This window comes from Ricinus communis, chromosome 8 (genome assembly GCF_019578655.1).
Source record: "Ricinus communis isolate WT05 ecotype wild-type chromosome 8, ASM1957865v1, whole genome shotgun sequence".
Lineage (NCBI taxonomy): Eukaryota > Viridiplantae > Streptophyta > Magnoliopsida > Malpighiales > Euphorbiaceae > Ricinus > Ricinus communis.
The window spans coordinates 4,228,366-4,249,204 of record NC_063263.1 but is presented as its reverse complement, the minus strand read 5'-3'; the positions used below and the strand labels follow the sequence as shown (position 1 = coordinate 4,249,204).

The following is a 20,839-nucleotide window of genomic DNA, read 5'->3' as shown; positions in this document are numbered from 1 at the left end:
ATAAAACACCTGCAAAATAAATTGTAAAGTACTATCGTTTTAAACAAGCGAGGATTAATTACAAAAGATGTTAAAGCTTAGTAATTCAATTATGGTTTTTGCCTATAGTAATATAATAAAAATAGGCAAAATATAGACTTTTATTCTAAACTTTACTTATCTAACCTTTAATATTTCTCAACTATTATTTTAATTTATGACATCTCTTAATGTCTGTTTTTGACTATTTTCATATCTCAATTCTTGTTTTTAATTATTTTTATCTTCATCTTTGTAAATGTATTTTATATTTCTATTCACTTATAATATGAGAAATTACATGAGAGTGAATCAAAATATATAAATACATATTCAAAAGTTGAAAAATATAAAAAACAAAAAGTTGAGAGGTGTTTTGTATTAAAAAAATAATTAGCATCAAATACTAAATTGGTAAAGTTTTAAAGTAAATTATGTATGAACCAAATAAAGATATATTTGTTATTTAGAAAAATTTCTGTTGCTGCCCAATGTTTGTTAAGATCTACAAATCTAGTTCTGTATTTATAATAATAAAGTGATGTTTTTTTTTCTCAATTGTTATTTTTCTTTTTGTCTGTTTTTAATTAATTCAATAAAAAATTCACTTAATTATCTAAAAAATTTCTTGACGTTTTAAATTATAACAAATTCTTATAATTTCTTTATAGAAATTTCTTTCTATAATACAATTTGGCCATTATATGTAGAGTTTTGTAGTGGTTTTTCTGTTGATTGGATTTTTTTTTTTTCAGAAAAGAATAGTCAATAAGTGTTGCTGACTCATCTAATAAGTAAAATGTATAATTTTGGTGTCCTGTAGAAAAAAAAATCTAAACCATTTTCTCTCATTTCTCTCTCTAAACCAAAATGACTACTTTCAAGCATCTATCAATGGCAGACTCATGTTTTCTTATCTCTTCATTATTTATCTCTCTCGGTTCCATCTAGACCACCTATTAAGCTTCACTTAATTCTACCTTTATTTCTTTCGCATCTAGAACCCATTTTTCTTCTCTTATTCCCTCGGTAACATAGACTTCACAATGAGCTTAACAAAAAAAGAGTAAAATGATGTTATTGTAGTAGTACAACGGAAAGTGCCTTATGTGATTAGTTTCAACTCTTTACATATATGTTATCAATTATTCCTGCCCCATTTTGATGTGTAATTCGATTCATTCATGTACTCTCATACCTTATAGTGCTGCCATCCTAGAAGTCTGCCAGGAGCCGCTCCTTGTCGAGGCATCTTATCTTTGCCCCGGTATCCACTTTCCGCCCTTGTCGGATTGCTTCTCCAGGCTAGGCTGTCACATGGCTACCAGCTTCCGCCTAGTTCGTCCTAGAACCACACATCTATTAGAGGGGTCCTGCTTTGATATCATTTGTAACAGTCTGAAACCAGATCACATGAGAGATTATCTGCTTTGGTCCCTACTAGCCTCACGGTTTTGTTCCTGTGGCAGGTTCGAGAACTTCTCAGAAGGTCTCCCATCCTGAAATTTTTCTGAACCAAGCACATTTAACTTTGAAGTTCCTATAACTCCACGACCAAACAACCAAAAAACACCTCATGTGATGAGTTTCAACTCTTTACATATATGTTATAAGCCATTCCCACCCCATTTCGATGTATAATTCGATTCATTCATGTACCTCCGTAACTTAGAGTCTGCCATCCTAAAAGCCTGCCGGGAGCCGCTCCTTGTCCAGGCATCTTATCTTTGCCCCGGCGTCCACTTCTCGCCCTCGTCAGACCGCTTCTCCAGACCAGGCTGTCACAAGAACAGAAATGGGAAGGTCAAGAAATTAAAACTGAAAGTGAAGCTAGAGTTTTTGATTGGAAATCTACAAGAGAAGGTGCTATAGTTGGTGGTTAAGATAAAAATAAGAGAGTTTGAGAGTGTTAGCCTAGATGCTTTGTCACAATGCTAAAAGTTTAAGAGTTCAATAGAACAAATTAAAAAGTTTAAAAGCTTAGTAATGGATTTTGCCTTTTTATTTATATAAGATAATTGAATATATCAACTTTAGTTGGGTGATTTGTGACTATGAAATTTAAGAGTTGAGGCAAATTGTGGGTGATTATAAATTTTTAAGAGTTTAGAATTTTTAATTTGTAATTATAAAATTAAGAATATATTAGGTTATAATAGTCACTTTAAAAAAAAAATTAAAAATTCAGTAATTGAGCATGTTGAATATAAGTTTTAAATTAAATGTTCACCCTTGTAATTCTTCCAGATGCAATTCATTTATAATGGGCTGCTTACTTAGGGAACCACTATTCGTTGCCGTTCAAAATACTCACAACCTTTCTTCTACTGCTTCAGTGTATCCTTACCATCATTCCACCATGAATTATAGCAAAAAATTCTAAACATTAGGCAAGAATTTCTCTTTACAATAGAATCTCAGTTATAACTTTTACCTAATAAAATCGACATGGCTAGAACCTCATTCATCAATAATTAGCAGTCCAAGCAGCCTATCTTGGTGCTTTCAAATTCCAATTGCAAAAAAAGAGTCACCCTTCGTACCCACAATCAGGCCTTTGTGCGATTGCTGGTCGACTCGCTGTAAGTAGCAAGGGTGGTTTCTAGATCAGAGTGCTCTGATACCAAACTGTCATGCACCTGGTTTATTACCTGTGCTCAGTATACTAGGCAGCAGAATAACAGAAAGAACAATGGCAGTGTACTACCATTAAAGCACAGAATAAGTAGAGAAGAAGAAGAAAACGAAAGAGAAGGAAAGAAAGGAAATAGTAGGTTTGTATTGATAATTCTTCACCAAATACAAAGATGATTTTCCTACCATTATTCAGAGGCTCCAATCACCATCTAGAAACATTCTAGAATAAGATGACCTCGACAAAATGAAATAACAACCAACAAGAAGACAAAAATAAAAAGAAATACAATAAACAAAGGAATATGCAATGACTGCCAAATAAAAACTAGCTAAAGAACAACACGAAAATATCTGCTATTTAACCGTTAGAATTTCTAACGGCAGCTCTAGCTATGCTGACTTGTCTAAAGGCTGAGCTGGCAATGCTGACTTGGCATCCTCTTGGTCCTTGACATCTGTCCTAGTGGGTAAAAGTATCGGTGTGAAGCAAGATGTTTAAATAACCTATATATTTCTGATTTTACCAAGAGCTTTGTTTGCTTACCATGATACTGCCAAAAACTTGAGTTGATAAGAAATGAATATTAACCACAAAGAATTTTAACAAATTTAAAGCTGAAGCTGTCACTAGAATTACAATCAGAAAGATTAAAGAAATGACAAAAAGTTCTAAGAATAAGCTCACTACCTGGGGAAGGAAAAAGAAAAAAGTCAAATTCTTACTTTAATAAGAGACTCTTGCATAAGAGAAAGGTGAATACAAACATGAGCTTGAACATCTTGTAGGGACATAAAATTTAAGCACAAGAATTCTATAATCTACCAGGTTCTTCAAACCCATGATCACAAACACCTTAAAGATCTTTCTCATGGATCTCTAAATTCTTCTAGCCGCACTTCACCTGAACGGCGAGTGTCTTCTTAATATCTGGGCAAGCATCATGATTCTTGTCAAAGAGGTCTCTCTCAATGGGAATGTCACAAGCAGCTTTTCCCAAGCAATACTACACAATTTCATGTAGAAATAACATATTAATATTGTATGGTTCTTGTGTCAGGTTAGAAAAGAAAAGGACACAGAAAGATGATACCTGTTCAACAACTTGCTCGGAAACAGAAGAAGTGCAGTTTCCAAGAGCAAAAGATCCACAAGAACCATAAGGATCGCCCCAGCTGGCAAACTCGACCGAGACAATCTTCTTATGGTTTGGACACTTGAGGTGAGCTGCTGGTCGCGCATCGTCCACTACAGGTCTAAATTTATTATTCTTCCTTGCCCATGATTTGACATTTGGTGGATGATACTCTGTAATGTAACTACAGATTGTATCTCTATTCACAAGTAGAATCTCAATTTTATCAGGGTTAGCTGGCTCCTCCTCCATCACTATTATCAGGTTATCTTTTGGCTTTAGATATGATCTTGGGATATGATACCTAGTTTTGGACAAGGCATATTTAGAAAAGAAAGGAAAAACCAGTTTTTTTTTTGTGAAAATAAATTTCTTAAAGATCTTTTCATGCATGAATTTAGTAAAGCAGTTGATTTCACTTACTCAGCTTGTGTAGTTTCCCCAAGAGGGGAGAGGTAAGACATCCAGTAACGGCCGATGCTTTGGCCGTTGATCCAAACCATACCCTTTTTCATACCGGTCATACGGACCACAACGGGATTGTTTCCTTCAGGTTCATCAAAATAAGACTGCACCCAAGAAATCACAAGGACTATTTTGAGTACCCATAGATGATTCTTATGCATCATATCAGGAATTTAGCTGTTTCTCAGTGTCATTAAGCTAATAATTTAGTATGTGATTCCTTATCTGGTAGTGCCGGATTTGAAGGGTTTTATTACTGACAAGATATGACCTTATTATTACCTTGTACCATGTTATAGGAGGGCCTTCTCCATTTGGCACATCTTGCCATGATACCTTCTGTGCTCCTTCCTCACTGTACCGTTTATCTCTCTCTCCAGTCAAACCGACCTACAAGGTAGAAACCATGTCACTTGTACAGTATTGTTAAATTGGAAAATTTCTTTACAAGAAGTCTTAATTAAATATATTCATTTTGCATGTTAAGTTCATAGACACCTCATGCCCCCAACCGTTTGATGACAAATCCAGTGTTCCAGTGTTCAAACCCAGGATTGTTACCCCTCTAGGCCCTGCATATCTATGCTCCATGTAGGCTCCGCTATCCTTTCATTGTTAAAGAGAAATGCACCATCAGTGTCAAAGTGTCAGCTATAGAATTCATCATCAAAAACCTGAAAACTTAATACGGGTTGTTCTGATAGCTTTCTTACAGGGAGTCCAACAAGAGAACCCAGGAGTGTAATAGTGTTAACCCCTGGCTTCAATGTTACAGGTTTCTGAAGGACAAAGCTCTTCTCAATTTGGCTGCCATGTGCCGATCCTATATATAAATAATTGGCATGATTAGCTAAATATACACAATGCTTCTAAGAATTGCAATCTGAAATTGGTTAATGCGGGTTTAAATGAATGGGTCATGCTTACCTATAAATTCGCCATTCACAAAAGCAATCATTGCATGGCCAAGACTTGCAACCCTTAAAACTGGGCGAATGTCCTTTCGCAAAGACAAGTCCCGGGAACTTAATACTATGCTGGAATGACAATGACAATAACAGAAACACATCAGATTTCAGTAACTTTATTTTATCATTTCTTGAGCAGATGATATAGAGACTGTGAGGTTGATCATATATATGATCAAATACTAGACTTACACTGTGGTGTACCAAGCATAGTCAGTGACATCTTTGGTCAAGCCGTAGAGTTCCATTGGGACTTTTGATGTTACTTTAAGTTGGGTAGGAATGACTTCTGGAGCCATCTCCCATTTAAGTTTCTTGTTTGCTTTCTTTGATTTTTCAAAATTCCTTGCATTGTGTTGTGACACAATCTGTTCCATATAGCCAAGAATAACATATACTTACCCTTTCCTTGTCTCAATTGGAACTAAAATCAAATCAATGCAGAAAATGAACTCTTGATTAGAAAGTACCGTCATGGTATTATAAACTACAGTCTTGCAATCAGGGAGAACGCTAATGGAACGTGGTGGCAGGTGATATTCCCGACCCCTAAACTCAACAGTCTGTCCACTTCTACTGTCGTTGTTGGTCAAGAAAGCAGCACAGAGTTTTGATCCAGGTTGCTCATAGAACCGAGCCTGCAAGGTGGAACTGCTTGAGTGCAAGTAACTAATCTCACACATTTACATATATTAAATAGTAGAGACAGTTACCTCCTGATCTTCACCCAATTTCTGAACACCAGGAGTGCCCCAAAGCAAAGCCTTCTTGGCCAGTCTTAAAGCCCTATGCAAGTCCTTGAGATGACCATATTTTGGTTGCCTCTGCAAACCTGCAACACATGAGAAAAAAGAAAAGCTTAAATTAATTGTCTAGAAGGACATTAGTCCCTTCTCCCTTAGTATGTGAGATTGAGATGTCATTCCTCCTACCATATTCATCAAGAGGAGCTTCATCATAGTAGCGAGTTGTTACGAAGGATGCAGCAGTTCTGTCGAAGTTCGTCCCGCCATGGTACTGCATGCAATGATTAAATGCGATTAGTATGCATTATATCAGCAGATACATTAGAAAAGGCTTGAGTATTTTCCTACCATATAGTAATTGACTAGAGATCCATTCTTGGAGAACCAGCGGGCAACTGAAAACGCGGAATCTTCTGCTGCTCTTTGAGAAGGTGGATCTCCAAATACTCTAAACCTGAAGTTTTTCATAACATACATTAGAAAAATCTGCTAGAATTAACATGAAGCCAAGCATGTCATTTTTAATTGAGCAATGTTAATCTATCATATGTTTTTTTGCTATTCTATTGGAGTTGTTTGATTCCTTGTATTTGTCTGATTTTGGGCCAGAGATTGTTTGGCTAGAAATGCCTCTAGATAGACCTAAAAAAGAATGACACAAGAAAAATATGAAAACTTATACTTACTGAGCAGTCCAGTTCTCAGTCCAGAGAGAAGGCTTGTCTGGCCTATTGGGTCCTGTGAATGTATCTCCACAATGCCTTCCATTGCAAGTATTGATCTGCACAAGCACAAGATAATCATAGAAAAAAAAGAGTGATTGTTCTGGGTACTCAAGAGTAGATAAGCAAGGAAGAATGAATAATGGGGATAGCTGCTTACCACTGGATCAGGAGCATCCTTCTGCTTGCACATTACCCATGGTACACCTACATTAAGACCCACAGCCATATTTCCTGCCCACTGAACATATTTATGACCCAGGTCTCTATATGCAAGTTGGACAGTGTTGTACTCATTTTCAATCTGCATTGCAAAGCGATAAGAAATACGGGTTAAGTTAAAAAAAAAAAAAAAAATTAACACTGAAAGAAATATAACAAATGTAAGTGAGGATAATGGATTAACGGATAATAGAACCAAACCTGAGCCAAGATAATTGGGCCTCCTTGCGGTGCAAATAACTTCTCTTCTTTCATCTTATTAATTATCATCTTGATGAATTTCTCCATGTGGTGCTGCAAAATGTTTTAAGTTTTGGTCACATAATCTACTTCAACTATTACCAGAAAATCTGTACAGAGATTCCGATGAGCTACCATGAATTGTTCATTGTAAGAACGGAAGATGATGTCCGGAACCTCTCTTAACCAATATGGGAGTCCACTGCAAGTTGAGATCAAGAAAGAAGAATTGACATACAGGAAGAAGAGTAGAGAAATGGCAAGAAATTCTTAAGCTAAAGCAATATTCAAGTAAGGGAAAGAAGGCAAGAAGTAGAATCATACCCGTGGTTCCATTCAGCCTGGATGAATGGCCCAAGCCTGAGAGTTGCATACATACCCTGCTCTCCAATCATCTTCATGAATTTCACCAAGTCAAATCTTCCTTCAAAATTGTACTGCAAAAGTGCCAACGAAAACGGCATGTACAATTAGCTCTGATGTAGGCAAAAAAAAAAAAAAAAAACCATTATAGCTTTTAATTTCTTTAAAGATAAAGCCAAAATTAGAGATCATTTTCTTGAATTATCAACTAGGATGATAATAATAATGATGATGGGAATAATACCTTGCCCTGCTCAGGCTCGTGAATATTCCAAAAAACATAGGTTTGAATAACGTTTAAACCTCCATGCTTGGCCTTTGCAATCAGTTCCGGCCACATCTGCATCCAATTCCAAGCAACACTTACAGTTCTATGATTAAAAAAGGATTGAACAAAAAGGACAGAGAACCAACGAATAAAAAGCTGTTATGCATTACATCAGGAGTACTACGAGGGTAATGAATGGAGCCAGAGAAAAGAAGCTCTCTTTTGCCGTTGACAATCAAGGACCTTCCATCATAACTCACAGTTTGAGACTTATCCTTGTCAGCTACCGCCAAAGAAAACAGTAAAGAGAAAAGGGCGGTAACCAAAAGGTAGTCATGTCTTGTTAAGGTCATGGTTTCTGCAAGAATCTTATCACAAATGGATGTGAAGCATGTATGTATGTATAAAGAAGAAGAAGAAGAACAAGAGAAGAAAAAAGAAAATTAGAAAGACGAGAGTGAAAGATGCGCGCTCTTGAGCCAAAAAATGGGCTCTCTCTCCTGTGTTCCTTTAAACAATGAAGGAGGAGTTACCCAGCAGCTGAAGAGGGAAGTTTTGATGTGTAAAGAATCATATAGGAGAAGAGGACGGTAAATATGGGGTCTTAGAGGAAAGATCGGAGAATATGTGCTGTGTGCATTGCCTGTTGAGCTATTCACATTCATTGTGTTTAGATTGCTATTCTTGGGGAAGACAGAGAGAGAAAGGGAAACAAATTATTTTTGTTGTATGGGTTGTGTACCGTACAACTGTTTACTGGGAAACAGAACTTTAAAACTGGAGTTTTTGATTTAGGCGGGTAATTCGTCCCTCGTGCGATTCTTTGCTTTGTTGCACCTGTCTGTCACTGCGCAACACTCCTTTCACTTCCTATTCTTTCTGCGTTTTCTTTTTTAAATTTTTCCTCAAATAAAGTATTCATTCTTAATTTTTATTTCAGCTGTAATTTATTTAAATTTAAATTTCTATTAATTATTTATAAAATAATTTGATATTTTTCTGGCAGGTCCTGGACCCGTTTTTACGGGGGGTAATGTATGTGTTATAGGGGAGGTTCTGGCAGATTTTCGGTATAATTCTCCCGAGTCGAGATTCTTAGACAGTCAGTCCTAGGAATCTAGACCTAGGATTAATGATCGATTGTTTCAGCGTTTTGATAAATTGTTTTCCGTGACTAGATTGTCCGTTTGTTCGGCTCGCTCCAACCGAGGCACCGGAGCAGAGCTAGGAGGTCGCCCAATTCTGTGAGTTAAAGTCACTTAATCGTTGCACTATTGTTAAGTCTGAATTTAATATGCTATTTTGGAAGTTTATGCTTAATGTGGTTATTAGTATCGCAACGTAAATAATTTCACTAGATTATTAATTATTGAAGATAATATAAGTATTATTATAGTAATGTTATAATAATACCAAATATTATCAGTTTTCCACATGAGTTGCATGATGTCTTACTCTAAATTGTTAATCGTTATTTGGATATGGTTGAATGACTTCTTTAGACAATAATATTTATTAAATGTGGTGATTGCGATTTGAGAAATGTGGCTTGTAGAACATGCCGCCTGATGGGTTACATCAGGACCGCGTGCGCACCGGTAATGATCATGGACGGGTAATAAGATCTTTATGAGTTCGCCCTGGTCGAGCATGGCTCTCTGGGCTGATTTGAGTAAATTGCGGTAATAAGATTATTATGAGTTTTGCCCTGGTCGAGCATGGCTCTCTGGGCTGATTTGAGTGAGATGTCGGAGTAAAGGACCCTGGTCGAGCTTCGCTCTCTAGGCGTCGGCTTATTTGAATATTAAGTGCCCGGACTGGAGTTAAGGACCCTGGTCGAGTTTCGTTCTCTGGGCGCCAGTCCTATTGGAATGAGATGCCGAAGTGAAGGTCCCTGGTCGAGCATTGCTCTCTGGGCGCCGACATATTTGGATACTTAAGTGACCAAACTGGAGGTAAGGTCCCTGGTCGAGCATTGCTCTCTAGGCGCCAGTCTTATTGGATTAAGAGAGCCAAAATGGCTACTAGAATTTGGGGTTAGGGTTCTACTGAGCCACTCGTCCCATAAAAATAAAAATATATTTTTATTTATTCATTTATTTATTTATTAGGGTATTGATTATAATATGGGTTGTATTTACGTGCATGGTTGATATATTGATTCAAATGATTAATATTCTCTGTGAAGAAAGCAATAGGGTATTGATTATAATATGGGTTGTATTTACGTGCATGGTTGATATATTGATTCGAATGATTAATATTTTCTGTGAAGAAAGCAATAGTCTCTAGATTATTTGATTTTAACTCGCTCTCGAGACTGATAATCTCCATTTACTGTTTTTCATATTCGTGACTGTTAGCCTTCCTGCGACTCTTATTCAGTAACCCGACTCCTTCATCATCGGGTGGTGTTTGTATTGGTATGTCAAATTGTAAAAAAAATAAAAATTCTTAGATCCTCCGCAGCAGTAATAGTAGGGATATCAGTGGTAAATTTTTTCTAGTTCCGGGTCTCGCCTAATTTTTATGGCAGACCGAAGTAATTATGTAAAATATAACTATTAAGATAATTTGTGGCTTTAATAATATTAATTTGAGATGAGATTTGTTTGAGTTGTGAGTGTTAGGCTTACTACAGGATTCGGTGGCCTTACGCCTACCTATTCCCTAGTGCCGGTCACGGGCCCACAGATGGGGTCGTGACATTATCTATTAGATAGATTTATTTTGGATACACTTATCTTTAAGAAGACTTATCTTGGTGGAGCACTCTATTTTATATATATTTCTGCAAATATAGATCTAAAAAGGAGGAGGAGATGTCTCTCCTATATGCTTTCTATTACATCTATCATCTGCATCTATCCACCTTTCTTGTTTTTGCAATTCTCTCTATTGTTCTTTATTAAACACTTAGTTTTAGTTTTGTTATTCTTTCAAGATCTAAGGAGCTTTTTAAGAAGTAGAGAGTAAGGACCAATCATCTTCATATCTTGAAGAATTCTGGATTTGAAGGGAGCTTTTATTTTCTGTTTTGTTTTTATATCTTACTATTTAATTACCATAATCATTGGATTAAATATGTTATGCTTATTTTATTTAAGTATTTAGTTTAGTCTATTTGCTTTATATGAACCTTTTTTTTATTTAATAAATAATTTCTTTACATTCATATCTCTATTAGTTTCAATTATTATTATTGATTAATCATAATAGTTTTATTAATTTTATAATAATAATAATAATAATTATTATTATAAAAATATTTAAGTTGAATGTATTAAAAACGTCATATTTACTTTAATCTATGATGGTAGAAAAAATTTAGTTGCATCATTAAAGAAAAATGAACATCGTCATCTCATTCATTAAATCTGTATTTAGTGTTAAGATAAGAGGATTGGCTAGGCTAGATAGTGTTTTTACCATATAGTTTTCTTAAATTATCTCATTTGCATATTTACTTTACTAATTTATTTTAATTTCTTTTTTTATCATCATACTTTCTCAAAATATTGATTTAGAGTGTTTAGATCTACTTTTATTATTTTGTGTTGATAATTAGTCTTTATAATAAGTAGCCTCATAGTTTATTGAGAAATCGATCTCGAGATGATTTCATTACTTTACTATAAGAACGGTTTGTGTACTTATGAGTACTAACTTATAAACATTAAGTCTTTGGCACCATTGCTGGAGAACTATGTTCAAATTTTACTATATTGATTGATTGTTAAAATTTTATTTTATGTTTTGTATTTTGTATTTTTTTTATTTGTTTGTCTTTTGTTTTGGATATTGTTTTTAAGTTTTTAGATTTGAATTTTTTATGTGTTTTGTATGCCTAGCTAAAAAAACAATGGTTATTCATCAACCCACCAAGAGAAATAGGAGCTGAAAAATAAATAACTATGAAAGATTATACGCAGACTGGCCCACAAGGAGCATAGGCGTTGGAGCACTAGCAGTCAGCAGGGGCACAGAGCATTAGTGGTAGCGCACGCTCAAACGGTCGCGATGTAGGCAGATGCGTCAACAGGTTGGCGAGGGAGGTAGCCTGCTTGGCGCTGAAAGTGCGAAAATTTTGAGTTTTTGGCTAATTTGGGCAAAATTTAAATAATTAAATCCAATAAAAATTAGGAATTAATTATAAGGAAAAATAAAATTATTTTTAAGTTAAAACAATCTCTTTAAAAATTAGATACATATCCATCTCCTTCACATACATAGTCATGTTATTGATTTAGGACTTTATTTTAGATTTTATTTTAGGATTTATATTGATTTATTTTTAGGACCTAATTTTTAAGTATCTTAGGATTTAATATTTTTAGTTTATTTAGGATAGTTTATTATTTTTAATTATTTCTTTCTTTTTTTTCTGTTATAATTATCAATGATGTGTATTCAAGTGTACTTCTAAGGTTAGATTAACGGAGATTGGAATTCAAATTCATAATTTACTATGCATTGCAAAATTCCAGGAGAGTGTTATGTCTTTTTTCTCATTTCTCGTTCTTTATTTTCATATATGCTAATGATATTGAGGATAATGTCAAATTTAAGTATGGGGAGGAAAATAGAATTATTTATTTATTTATTTCATTAATATGTCATGTGTAGCATAAAAAATCTAGAAAATTGCATGTAATATCCAGTATTTTAGTTTTTAATAATAATAATAATAATAATAATAATAATAATAATAATAATAATAATAATAATAATAATAATAATATTTATATATATATAAATAATAATAATAATAATAATAAATAAATATTTTTTCCTTCCTCTTTTTCTTTCCCCCTCCTCCCTCATCTTTTCCTTCCTCCCTCTTCCTCTCTTCCTCCCCCATTTTCTTCTCCTTCTGCCACCCTTCCATGCGGCCCTCCTCCCTTCCCAGCCCCAGCTCCTTCCCTTCCTCCTTTCCACGTCAGCACGGGGCTGTTTTATTCGCCCTCTTGCCAGTGTGTTTTCAGTGATCTGACACCAGAAACGAGCTCCTCACCCTCGAAAACCCCGGAATCAACCCTCCTCCACCGGAAAATCCTTGTCGGCAGCCTTGGGAAGTGTCATCGGGGCAGCACATTTCCGGCCTCGGACTCCCCGCAACTCGAACTTCACGTAGGCGCTTCCATATTCGAATTCCGACACCGTTGGCAGGACTGGCTTCTGGACCCTGGTGTTTTCTGGACATGCGTAATATTTCAATTTCGAGTCGGTATAATTTTATTTAGACTTTGAAAATTATGTTGTAATGTTAGAAAATTATTGTGACTATTAATTGCTTGTGATGGCTAGTTTAAAAATAAATTGAAGTTAATTATTTGTGTTGTGGTGTTGCGGAGTCGGGAAAATATTAATGCAGTTCTTGTGGCCCGGCTCCTGTTATTTAATTCCACCGTATTTGATGTGTTTTTGGCAGGTTCTAGACCCGTTTTACGAGAGGTATATGTCCGTAATTTAAGGCAAGTTCTACCGAATTTTCGACAGATTTCTCGAGTCTAATTTAATTTTAGGCAGTCTACTCTAGGAGCCTAGGTCTAGGAGAAATTTAAGAATGTCTATTAATTGAATATTTTTCGTGACTAGATAATCCAGCCTTCCTGCTAGCTCCACCCGAAGCGTATGAGCGGACTGCGGAACGCATTAGAAGTGTGAGTTAAAGTCACATAATCTCTACACTATTGCCAAGCCTAATTTGATATGCTACTTTAAAATTCATGTTTAATATGATTATTAGTATCGCGATATAAATAATTTTATTTAATTATTATTTACTGAGAATAATTTTAATATTATTATTAGTAATATTATATCGTTATTTTGATAGTTAATGTTATATTAATACAATCGTTATTATTATTTTTCCATACAAATTGCATGTTGTTTCCCTAAAATTTTAAATCTTTATTTCGATATATGTTGAATGATTTTGTTAGACTGTGATTATTATTATTATCTGTTGATTGTGATTTAGGGATGAGGCTTTAGTAGAACATGTCACTTGATGGGTTACATCAGGACTGTGTGTGTACTGGTAATGATTAAAGACGAGTAACAAGGTTATTATAGATTTTTGCCCTGGTCGAGCATTGCTCTCTAGGCTGAGTAGAGCTGATTGCCGGAGGTAAGGTCCATGGTCGAGCGATGCTCTCTGGGCGCCGGCTTGGTTGGAAATCAAGTGTTTAGGCTGGAGGTAAGGACCCTGGTCGAGCTTTGCTCTCTCGACGCCAGACTTGTTGGATTAAGAGAGTCGAAAGACTACTAGTAATTGGAGTTAGGGTTCTACTGAGCCACTCGTCCTGCAAATGTAAACATGTATTTTATTTTTAAAATTATGGTATGATTATAATATGATTCGTATTTGATGTACATGGTTTGTTATACTGATTGTAACAATTATTATTTTCTGTGAAGACTGCAATAGTCACAAGATTATTTGATTTTAACTCACTCCTGAGACTGACAGTCTCAGTTTTATTTTTCAAGTGACAGTTAGAGTTCCTCGCCGTCCTGCATTTTGACAGTCCAACTTCTTCTCCTTCGGACTTTTTTTGTAAATCACCTATACTACCCTACTTTTGTTGTTATTTACTCTAGATTATCCGTAGTAGAGAACTTTTAAATTGTTGTGATTATTCTGGTCCATGTTGGACGTGTGATGTTATAAAGACCTGATAGGATTATTTATGAAATGTCAGTCATGATTAATTATATTTTGTTAACTGTTTATTTCAATTATTGGTCTGTAAAGCTTACTACGAAATTTGGTGGCCTTAAGCCTACCCATTCCCTAAGTGCCAGTCGCGGGCCCACAGAATGGGTCGCAATATTGCACACCTTCTAAAGGCAACTATCCACTATTAGATAGAGTATATTGAATAATCCCACTTTACATGCACTTATTAAATTAGTCACCAAAAAGTCTTTTTTTCATATACAATTTAGTACTTATCCATATCTTTCAAATAAAAAGGAATAAGGTTTAATTTAGCCTTTAAATTTTGTAGTCAAATTCAATTTGATACTTTTAACTTTTACGGTCAATTTAGCTCTTGAAATTTTTGAATTGGTTCAATTTATTCATTTTCTAAGTGAGTCTGTTGCACACATTATAACAAGAGTGTGAAAAACTACCAAATTAAGCCTGAGTGCAAAGTTTGAAGGCCAAATTGAACTCGAACAATAAGTTGAAGGACTAAATTGAACTTTATTTTTTAAAATTACCATAAATCAATAAAACATGAAAACCAACTCACCATCGCCGCCGTTACTTTTCCACAAATCAATAAAGAATTATTAATATTATTAGTACAAAAAAAAAGGTTATAATCCAACACCATCACTATCAGCATTTTATCAACCTTCATATGACTTCTACCAACTAATTCAAAAAATTTAAAATATATGAAGAAAATTTAATATATAAATTTAATTATATAATTAAATCAATTATAATTCAAATTATTTTTTTAGGATCAAATTGAGCCACATAAAAAGTTGAGTGGTCAAATTAGACTTTATAGTATGTACATTTCACTCTCCTAAAAAAGAGTTACATTGAACCTATTCAAAAAGTTTAAAGGTTAAAATGACTGTAAAAATTAAAAAGCAAAACAAATGAAACCTAACAAAATTTGAGAGCCAAATTAAACTTTATTCTAATAAAAAAAGCTAGCAAAATCCTTAATATGTGCCAACTAACCAAGATCTAATATGAAAGGATTTAAATTATGCATATATTAAATTCTAACTATCCTTGTTTGGAATAAATTAAAGGAAGAATTTTCGTTAAACTATCTTATGGTTTAACGTATTTTCAGTTTAAGGTTCGTAACTTCTTTTTTTCTTCATTTTAGTATTTTGTGAATATAACCGTTAGTAAATACCGGTTAAATTGCATAATACCGTTAAAAGATTTTGACGTGGCATGCAGTAGTCACTATTCTTCTAATTGCCACGTCAGCATTTGTTAACGTTGTATGTAATTTGACCATTATTTACTAATAGTCATTTTCATAAAATACTAAAGTGAAAGAAAAAAAAAATAAGCAAATCACATACCCTAAAGTCAAAATATATTAAACCACAAGATAATTTTATCAAGTTTTCTAAAATTAAATTCTAGCAATATCATAACTTTTGCCATGATTTCATTTCTTTCAAATTATCTAGCAACTGACCTTTCCAAACACGAGACTGACTAAGAAAAATTAAGCAAGCATATATATCTCCTTTGGGATAAACAATGCAAATAACAATTTAAATTTGATGCTAAAAGTTTTATATTTTGAATTTAAGTTTTTGTCATTTTCTTTTAATCAACAGATTTTATAATATTATATCAATTAGGTACTCAATTATTATAATTTATATTTAATAAACTATATTATAAAACATAAAATAATATTCAACCATTCAAATTGTTTAACCTGGATAAGTTAATATATTATCTTTTTGCAAAATTTTTTTCAAATCAAATTGAACAATGACAATATCTTTTTGCAATTCTTTTCAAATCAAATGGAATGTTTTTTAATTTTTATTAAATAAATTATCAATTAAATCTTATTTTGATCAATTGAACTATCGTTTTTCATTTTTTAAATCAAATAGTATATCCTTATATTTGATCAATTAAATTATCATTTTATGAATTTTTATTTTCAAAGCATATAAATGTTCTTAATTTTGATTAAATGAAATATCTTAACTCTTATTTTGATCAATTAAACTATCTTTTTGTAAAAAATTTCATCAAACTGGACATTCTTCCTTTGTTTAATTGAACAATTAAATTAGCTCTTACTTTGATCTATTGAACTATCCATTTGTAATATTTTTCGAATCAAACAGAATTTTTCTATTTTTGATTAATTGAACTATACTTCTATAATTTTATTTGATTCAATCAAAATTTTATTTTATTCAATTGAACTATCAAATTTATTCTTACTTTGATCAAATGAATCATTCTTTTATTTTTTTTTAAATCAAATTAAATTTTCTAACTTTCATGAATTTAACTATCAATTTAATTCTTATTTTAATCAATTGAACTATCTTGTCATATATGATGGTTTATAATTTATATTTAATTCACAACAGTTTTCACATTGTACTTAAATTAATAAATGTAAATATAAAATTAAAAATCATGTATAATATTTTAATAGTCATATATAATATAATCATTAAAAATTAAGTACATGTTGATTATAAAATCAAATTAAATTGCTATTGAACTACTATTATATATTAAGCCTTTAATTTTTTGTACATTTATATATCAATTGGATATTTATTGAAGATGTCATATAATAAAAGCTAATTTCATATCATTATACAATCAACATTGGTATGCGATAAAAATATTTGTCATCTAAAAATATTATATTTTTATTCAAAATTAACATAAAATTGTATTAATATCCAATGAAAAAATAGAATCAAACTTACTCTTTCTCGTGTTTCCAAAATATTTATTAAGATTATTCAACTCAATCTAGAAAAAATTAATTTCAAGATATAAACTTCAATAAAGAAAGAGATTCAAAACTTCCTTTAATAAAGAGAGTTAAAATTTGTTTTAATGAAAAAAAATATTAAAATTTAAATTTTTAATCAAGAATATATATATAAAATCAAAACTAAGAAAATAAAGTATTAGAATATATCATTTATATCCCTACTAATGGGCATCAAATTTATTCATAGAACAAAAGGAATAAAGTCATATAAGAGTAAGATTCTTGCCCCTGCTTCGACGACCACATTCCACGACCGCCGATCGCGTTAAATTCCAATGACGATGGCCTATTAGTATCACGACAAGAGGGTGCCATTGCAGGTCATTCATTTATATTGTTACAATGCATTTTCAATTTGCACCGACGATTATAAGAATTAATTTTTTATTTAATCTCATTGTTTTTAATTCTTTTTTATTAATATATTTTTTAGTAGGTCTTTTAACCTTAGTACAGTTACATAACAATTTAAATACTGATAAACTTACTAATTTGTTTATAATTTTTAAGATTCAAATAAAAAATAGTTTTATTTCATAATTTAAATTAAATTATATAATAATTAATAATATTAATCCAAAATTAAATAGTTTAACATGTTCAAATTTTTTAAAAAAATTGAAATGATTTAAAGTATATTTACTTTTTTTGAGATATTAAAATTAAATTCTTCTGAAAAGGGTCTTAGCTTTTTTATTTTTATTATTTTAGTGTTTAAATTATTTTTTTTTAATTAAGCATCTGAACCTACTAATTTATATATATTATAGTATTTCTTACAGGTGTTACAAGTTAAAGTAATAATTTAATATATTTTATACATGAAATGATCTAAATATTCTTATTCATCCTTATAAATTTTTTTTATTATTTTTTTAATTTTTTTTATTTTCTATCAAATTTTATTTTAACACAAATTAATTTTTTTTTAATTTTTATTCATTTTTTTTAAAAAAAAAATTTACTTATCATCTTTTGATTTTTAAAAATTATCTTTTTAGAACACTTAATACCTTTCTCTTTCTCCTCTTATTGTTTTGAGGTGAAGATATATTTTATTTTTATTTTTTAAGGTGATTGCACAAAAATAAAAGAATAAGTAAATGACATTTAAATTTTTTCAATATGAGAAATAAAATAATTTTACTTTTTTCTTTTAATATTTTGAGAAACAAATAAAATATTAAAAAAGTAGTATTAAAAATGGATAAAAATAAAAAAAATAAAAAATATGAAATTATTTTAAAGAAGGGTATTTAAGTTAATTTATTATTTAAAATAAATCAAATAAGCACTTTAACCTATAAAATCAGCTAGAGACACATTTTTAGCAGGTTTAAATACTTAATTGAATAAGAAAATAATTGAGACACTAAAATAGAAAAACCGAAAAAGTGAAAACACCAAATTTATAATTTTCTTTTTTAAAAATAAAAACTTATCCTAATTTTTTTTATCCATAGGAAGCCTAATAGGTCATGGGCTCGGTAATGAAAATATTTTTTATTAATAGAAGGCCCTTATATTTGCTATAAATGTGAAATTTCGCCTAGTGCAGAGATGGGGGCTTAAACTTAAGACATTTACCTCCTACAAGTAATTGCTTTTACCATTTAAGCTAGTCCTAAAATGTAAACTTATTATAGTTGATGACTCATTTTGTATGAATTTGATAATAAATTTAAAAGTTAAATTATACTTTTAATAATTTAGTCCTTCAACTATATTAAATTTATATAGAAATGATAGTTTTATAAGTACTCAAAGAAATTTTAATATAGAAAAAAAATAATAGGACAAACTGATATATTTAACCAAATTTCAAGCAGCCAATTGAATTCAACCACCTAAAGTTACATTTAAATTATTATTAAGAGGTAAAAAAAGATAGACCATGACTACAGAAATTACTACCCATGACTACAGAAATTACTACCCACATTTTTGCCCTACAACTTTCTCCTTCATGTAAGAAAACCATATCTAACAAGATAGACCATCTTGTAGAGATTTCCCATATACCAGAAAATGTTCAAATAGAAAACACCTTAGTACCTATTATGAACCCTTACAATATTTTCAAGAAATAAAACTTTGTAAGAAAAACCTTTAACCGGCTTATCCATAAACAACCCCTTACAGTAAAAGAATATGTCCAATCTTCTTCTCTTTCTCACTGTTCTCTTACTGCTACCACACAGGAGCAGTACGTTACTCTCGAAATCCCAACCTCCTTCATAGAACAGTGGAGAAAACAGGGCTACACACACCTCCATCTTGGAGCAGTTAGACTAGTCCTATCCTATCATGGAAGGATGGGTTTACCGGTCACAGCCCGTATGTTGTTACTGGACATAAGATATCTCAAGTATGAGCATGCAGTGATCGGAACGATCGTCACAACACTCAACACAGGAAGTGTTGTCCTGACCTTCTTCCCCAACTTTAATTTATCCCTCAATGATCCTTATCTCTCCACTGCCTTAAAAGTTCAAGTCTAGATAACAGGAGCGAATCAGGTTGATAATGCTCTTTCTGCAACTCTACACCATCAGATAGTCTACAGACTACAGGATCATGCGTTTAACCTGCAGATCCCAGGCTTTCAAGCCCTCTGTTGGAAAGGAAGATTTTCAAAAGCTAATCCCGACTGAGTGGGTCACCAACTACGAAAAGCTTCAGGCATTTCAATCTAAGCCTGTTCAAGCTACAGATCCTCTCTTTATCAATCAAAGAGATGGAACTGTCAAAACGATCTTCACAAAGACTGGGGAATCTTCTTCAGCTCCATCCATCTTTCAAGCATCCATGATACAACCAGTATCAAGGCCAAGGGAAAAAATTCCTATTCATTCATTCCAGTCCTCTGGAAACCATATCTATGCCGCCCATGTCAAGGGACACTTCGTCTGGGATGTTGCCCCAGAGATGTGCCGCCCAGGATGCACTTGTGCTGATGATTTAGACTTTGCTGAACCTTGCTTTCGACATCCAGAAAAGAATCCTCGAAACATGTCACCGGACACTCCATGTTCAGAAAGGAGATCAAAGTCAGATGACCGGGATCCAGACGATTCCCAAAAGCAACAGACAAGTAAAACACCACTCCCAATGTTTGATGATGCCATTGAGTTCCTTGCAAAAGAAGGAAAAACAGTCATTGATATCTCTTACGATGAATTCAAGGTACTATTAGCTCAACTTAAGGTCGAATATGGAAAACTCCCTTCTGCAACCTGCAGAAAAGAGATCCAGAAAGATCTAAGAGTTTATAGGCTGGAAAACGAAACCTGCAAGAGCTTAGCTCCCATAGGGTTTGAAACCACGGTTTCGGTTATAATGCCACGAACTTCTAGATGTTCTTCATCTTTGTCTTCCATATCAGCAGTACAACCAGCAATTCAAGAGTGCTACATGTTCCAGCCAGAGGACTTCCCTCCTTTAGGGAAATCGGAGAACAAGAGATCAGAAATCCTTCCTGCAAGGATTTCCCCCTCTGGATCACTAGAGCCGCTGAC

The 20,839-nt window shown here is 32.8% G+C and overlaps 1 protein-coding gene and 1 long non-coding RNA gene across 2 annotated transcripts; both read right to left on the bottom strand.

Annotated features, from left to right (window-relative positions):
• Positions 1-1,076: 1,076 nt before the first annotated feature.
• LOC125370800 lies at positions 1,077-2,444 on the bottom strand. Its single transcript, XR_007216876.1, has 2 exons — positions 2,295-2,444; positions 1,077-1,796 (listed from the first exon to the last, which is right to left on the bottom strand). It is a non-coding gene; the product is annotated as an uncharacterized LOC125370800 (long non-coding RNA).
• A 908-nt stretch (positions 2,445-3,352) lies between these two features.
• On the bottom strand, positions 3,353-8,330 carry LOC107262180 (beta-galactosidase 13-like). Its single transcript, XM_015726394.2, has 19 exons — positions 7,953-8,330; positions 7,759-7,854; positions 7,476-7,588; positions 7,287-7,353; positions 7,113-7,205; positions 6,850-6,993; positions 6,654-6,748; positions 6,316-6,421; positions 6,154-6,238; positions 5,935-6,053; positions 5,692-5,859; positions 5,414-5,589; positions 5,181-5,290; positions 4,967-5,076; positions 4,752-4,859; positions 4,536-4,643; positions 4,212-4,357; positions 3,747-4,092; positions 3,353-3,659 (listed from the first exon to the last, which is right to left on the bottom strand). The coding sequence occupies exons 1-19, from the start codon at positions 8,133-8,135 to the stop codon at positions 3,543-3,545; spliced, it is 2,490 nt and encodes an 829-aa protein (XP_015581880.2). The 5' UTR covers positions 8,136-8,330; the 3' UTR covers positions 3,353-3,542.
• Between the last annotated feature and the right edge of the window lie 12,509 nt (positions 8,331-20,839).

Bases quoted from the DNA above. Each gene is read 5' to 3' on its own strand.
- LOC107262180 (XM_015726394.2), bottom strand. From the start codon at position 8,135: ATGACCTTAACAAGACATGACTACCTTTTGGTTACCGCCCTTTTCTCT. The intron at 4,644-4,751 runs GTGTCTATGAAC...TCTACCTTGTAG, and splicing joins CAAACGGTTGGGGGCATGAG to GTCGGTTTGACTGGAGAGAG. The intron at 4,093-4,211 runs GTAAGTGAAATC...GTCCAAAACTAG, and splicing joins GGGGAAACTACACAAGCTGA to GTATCATATCCCAAGATCAT.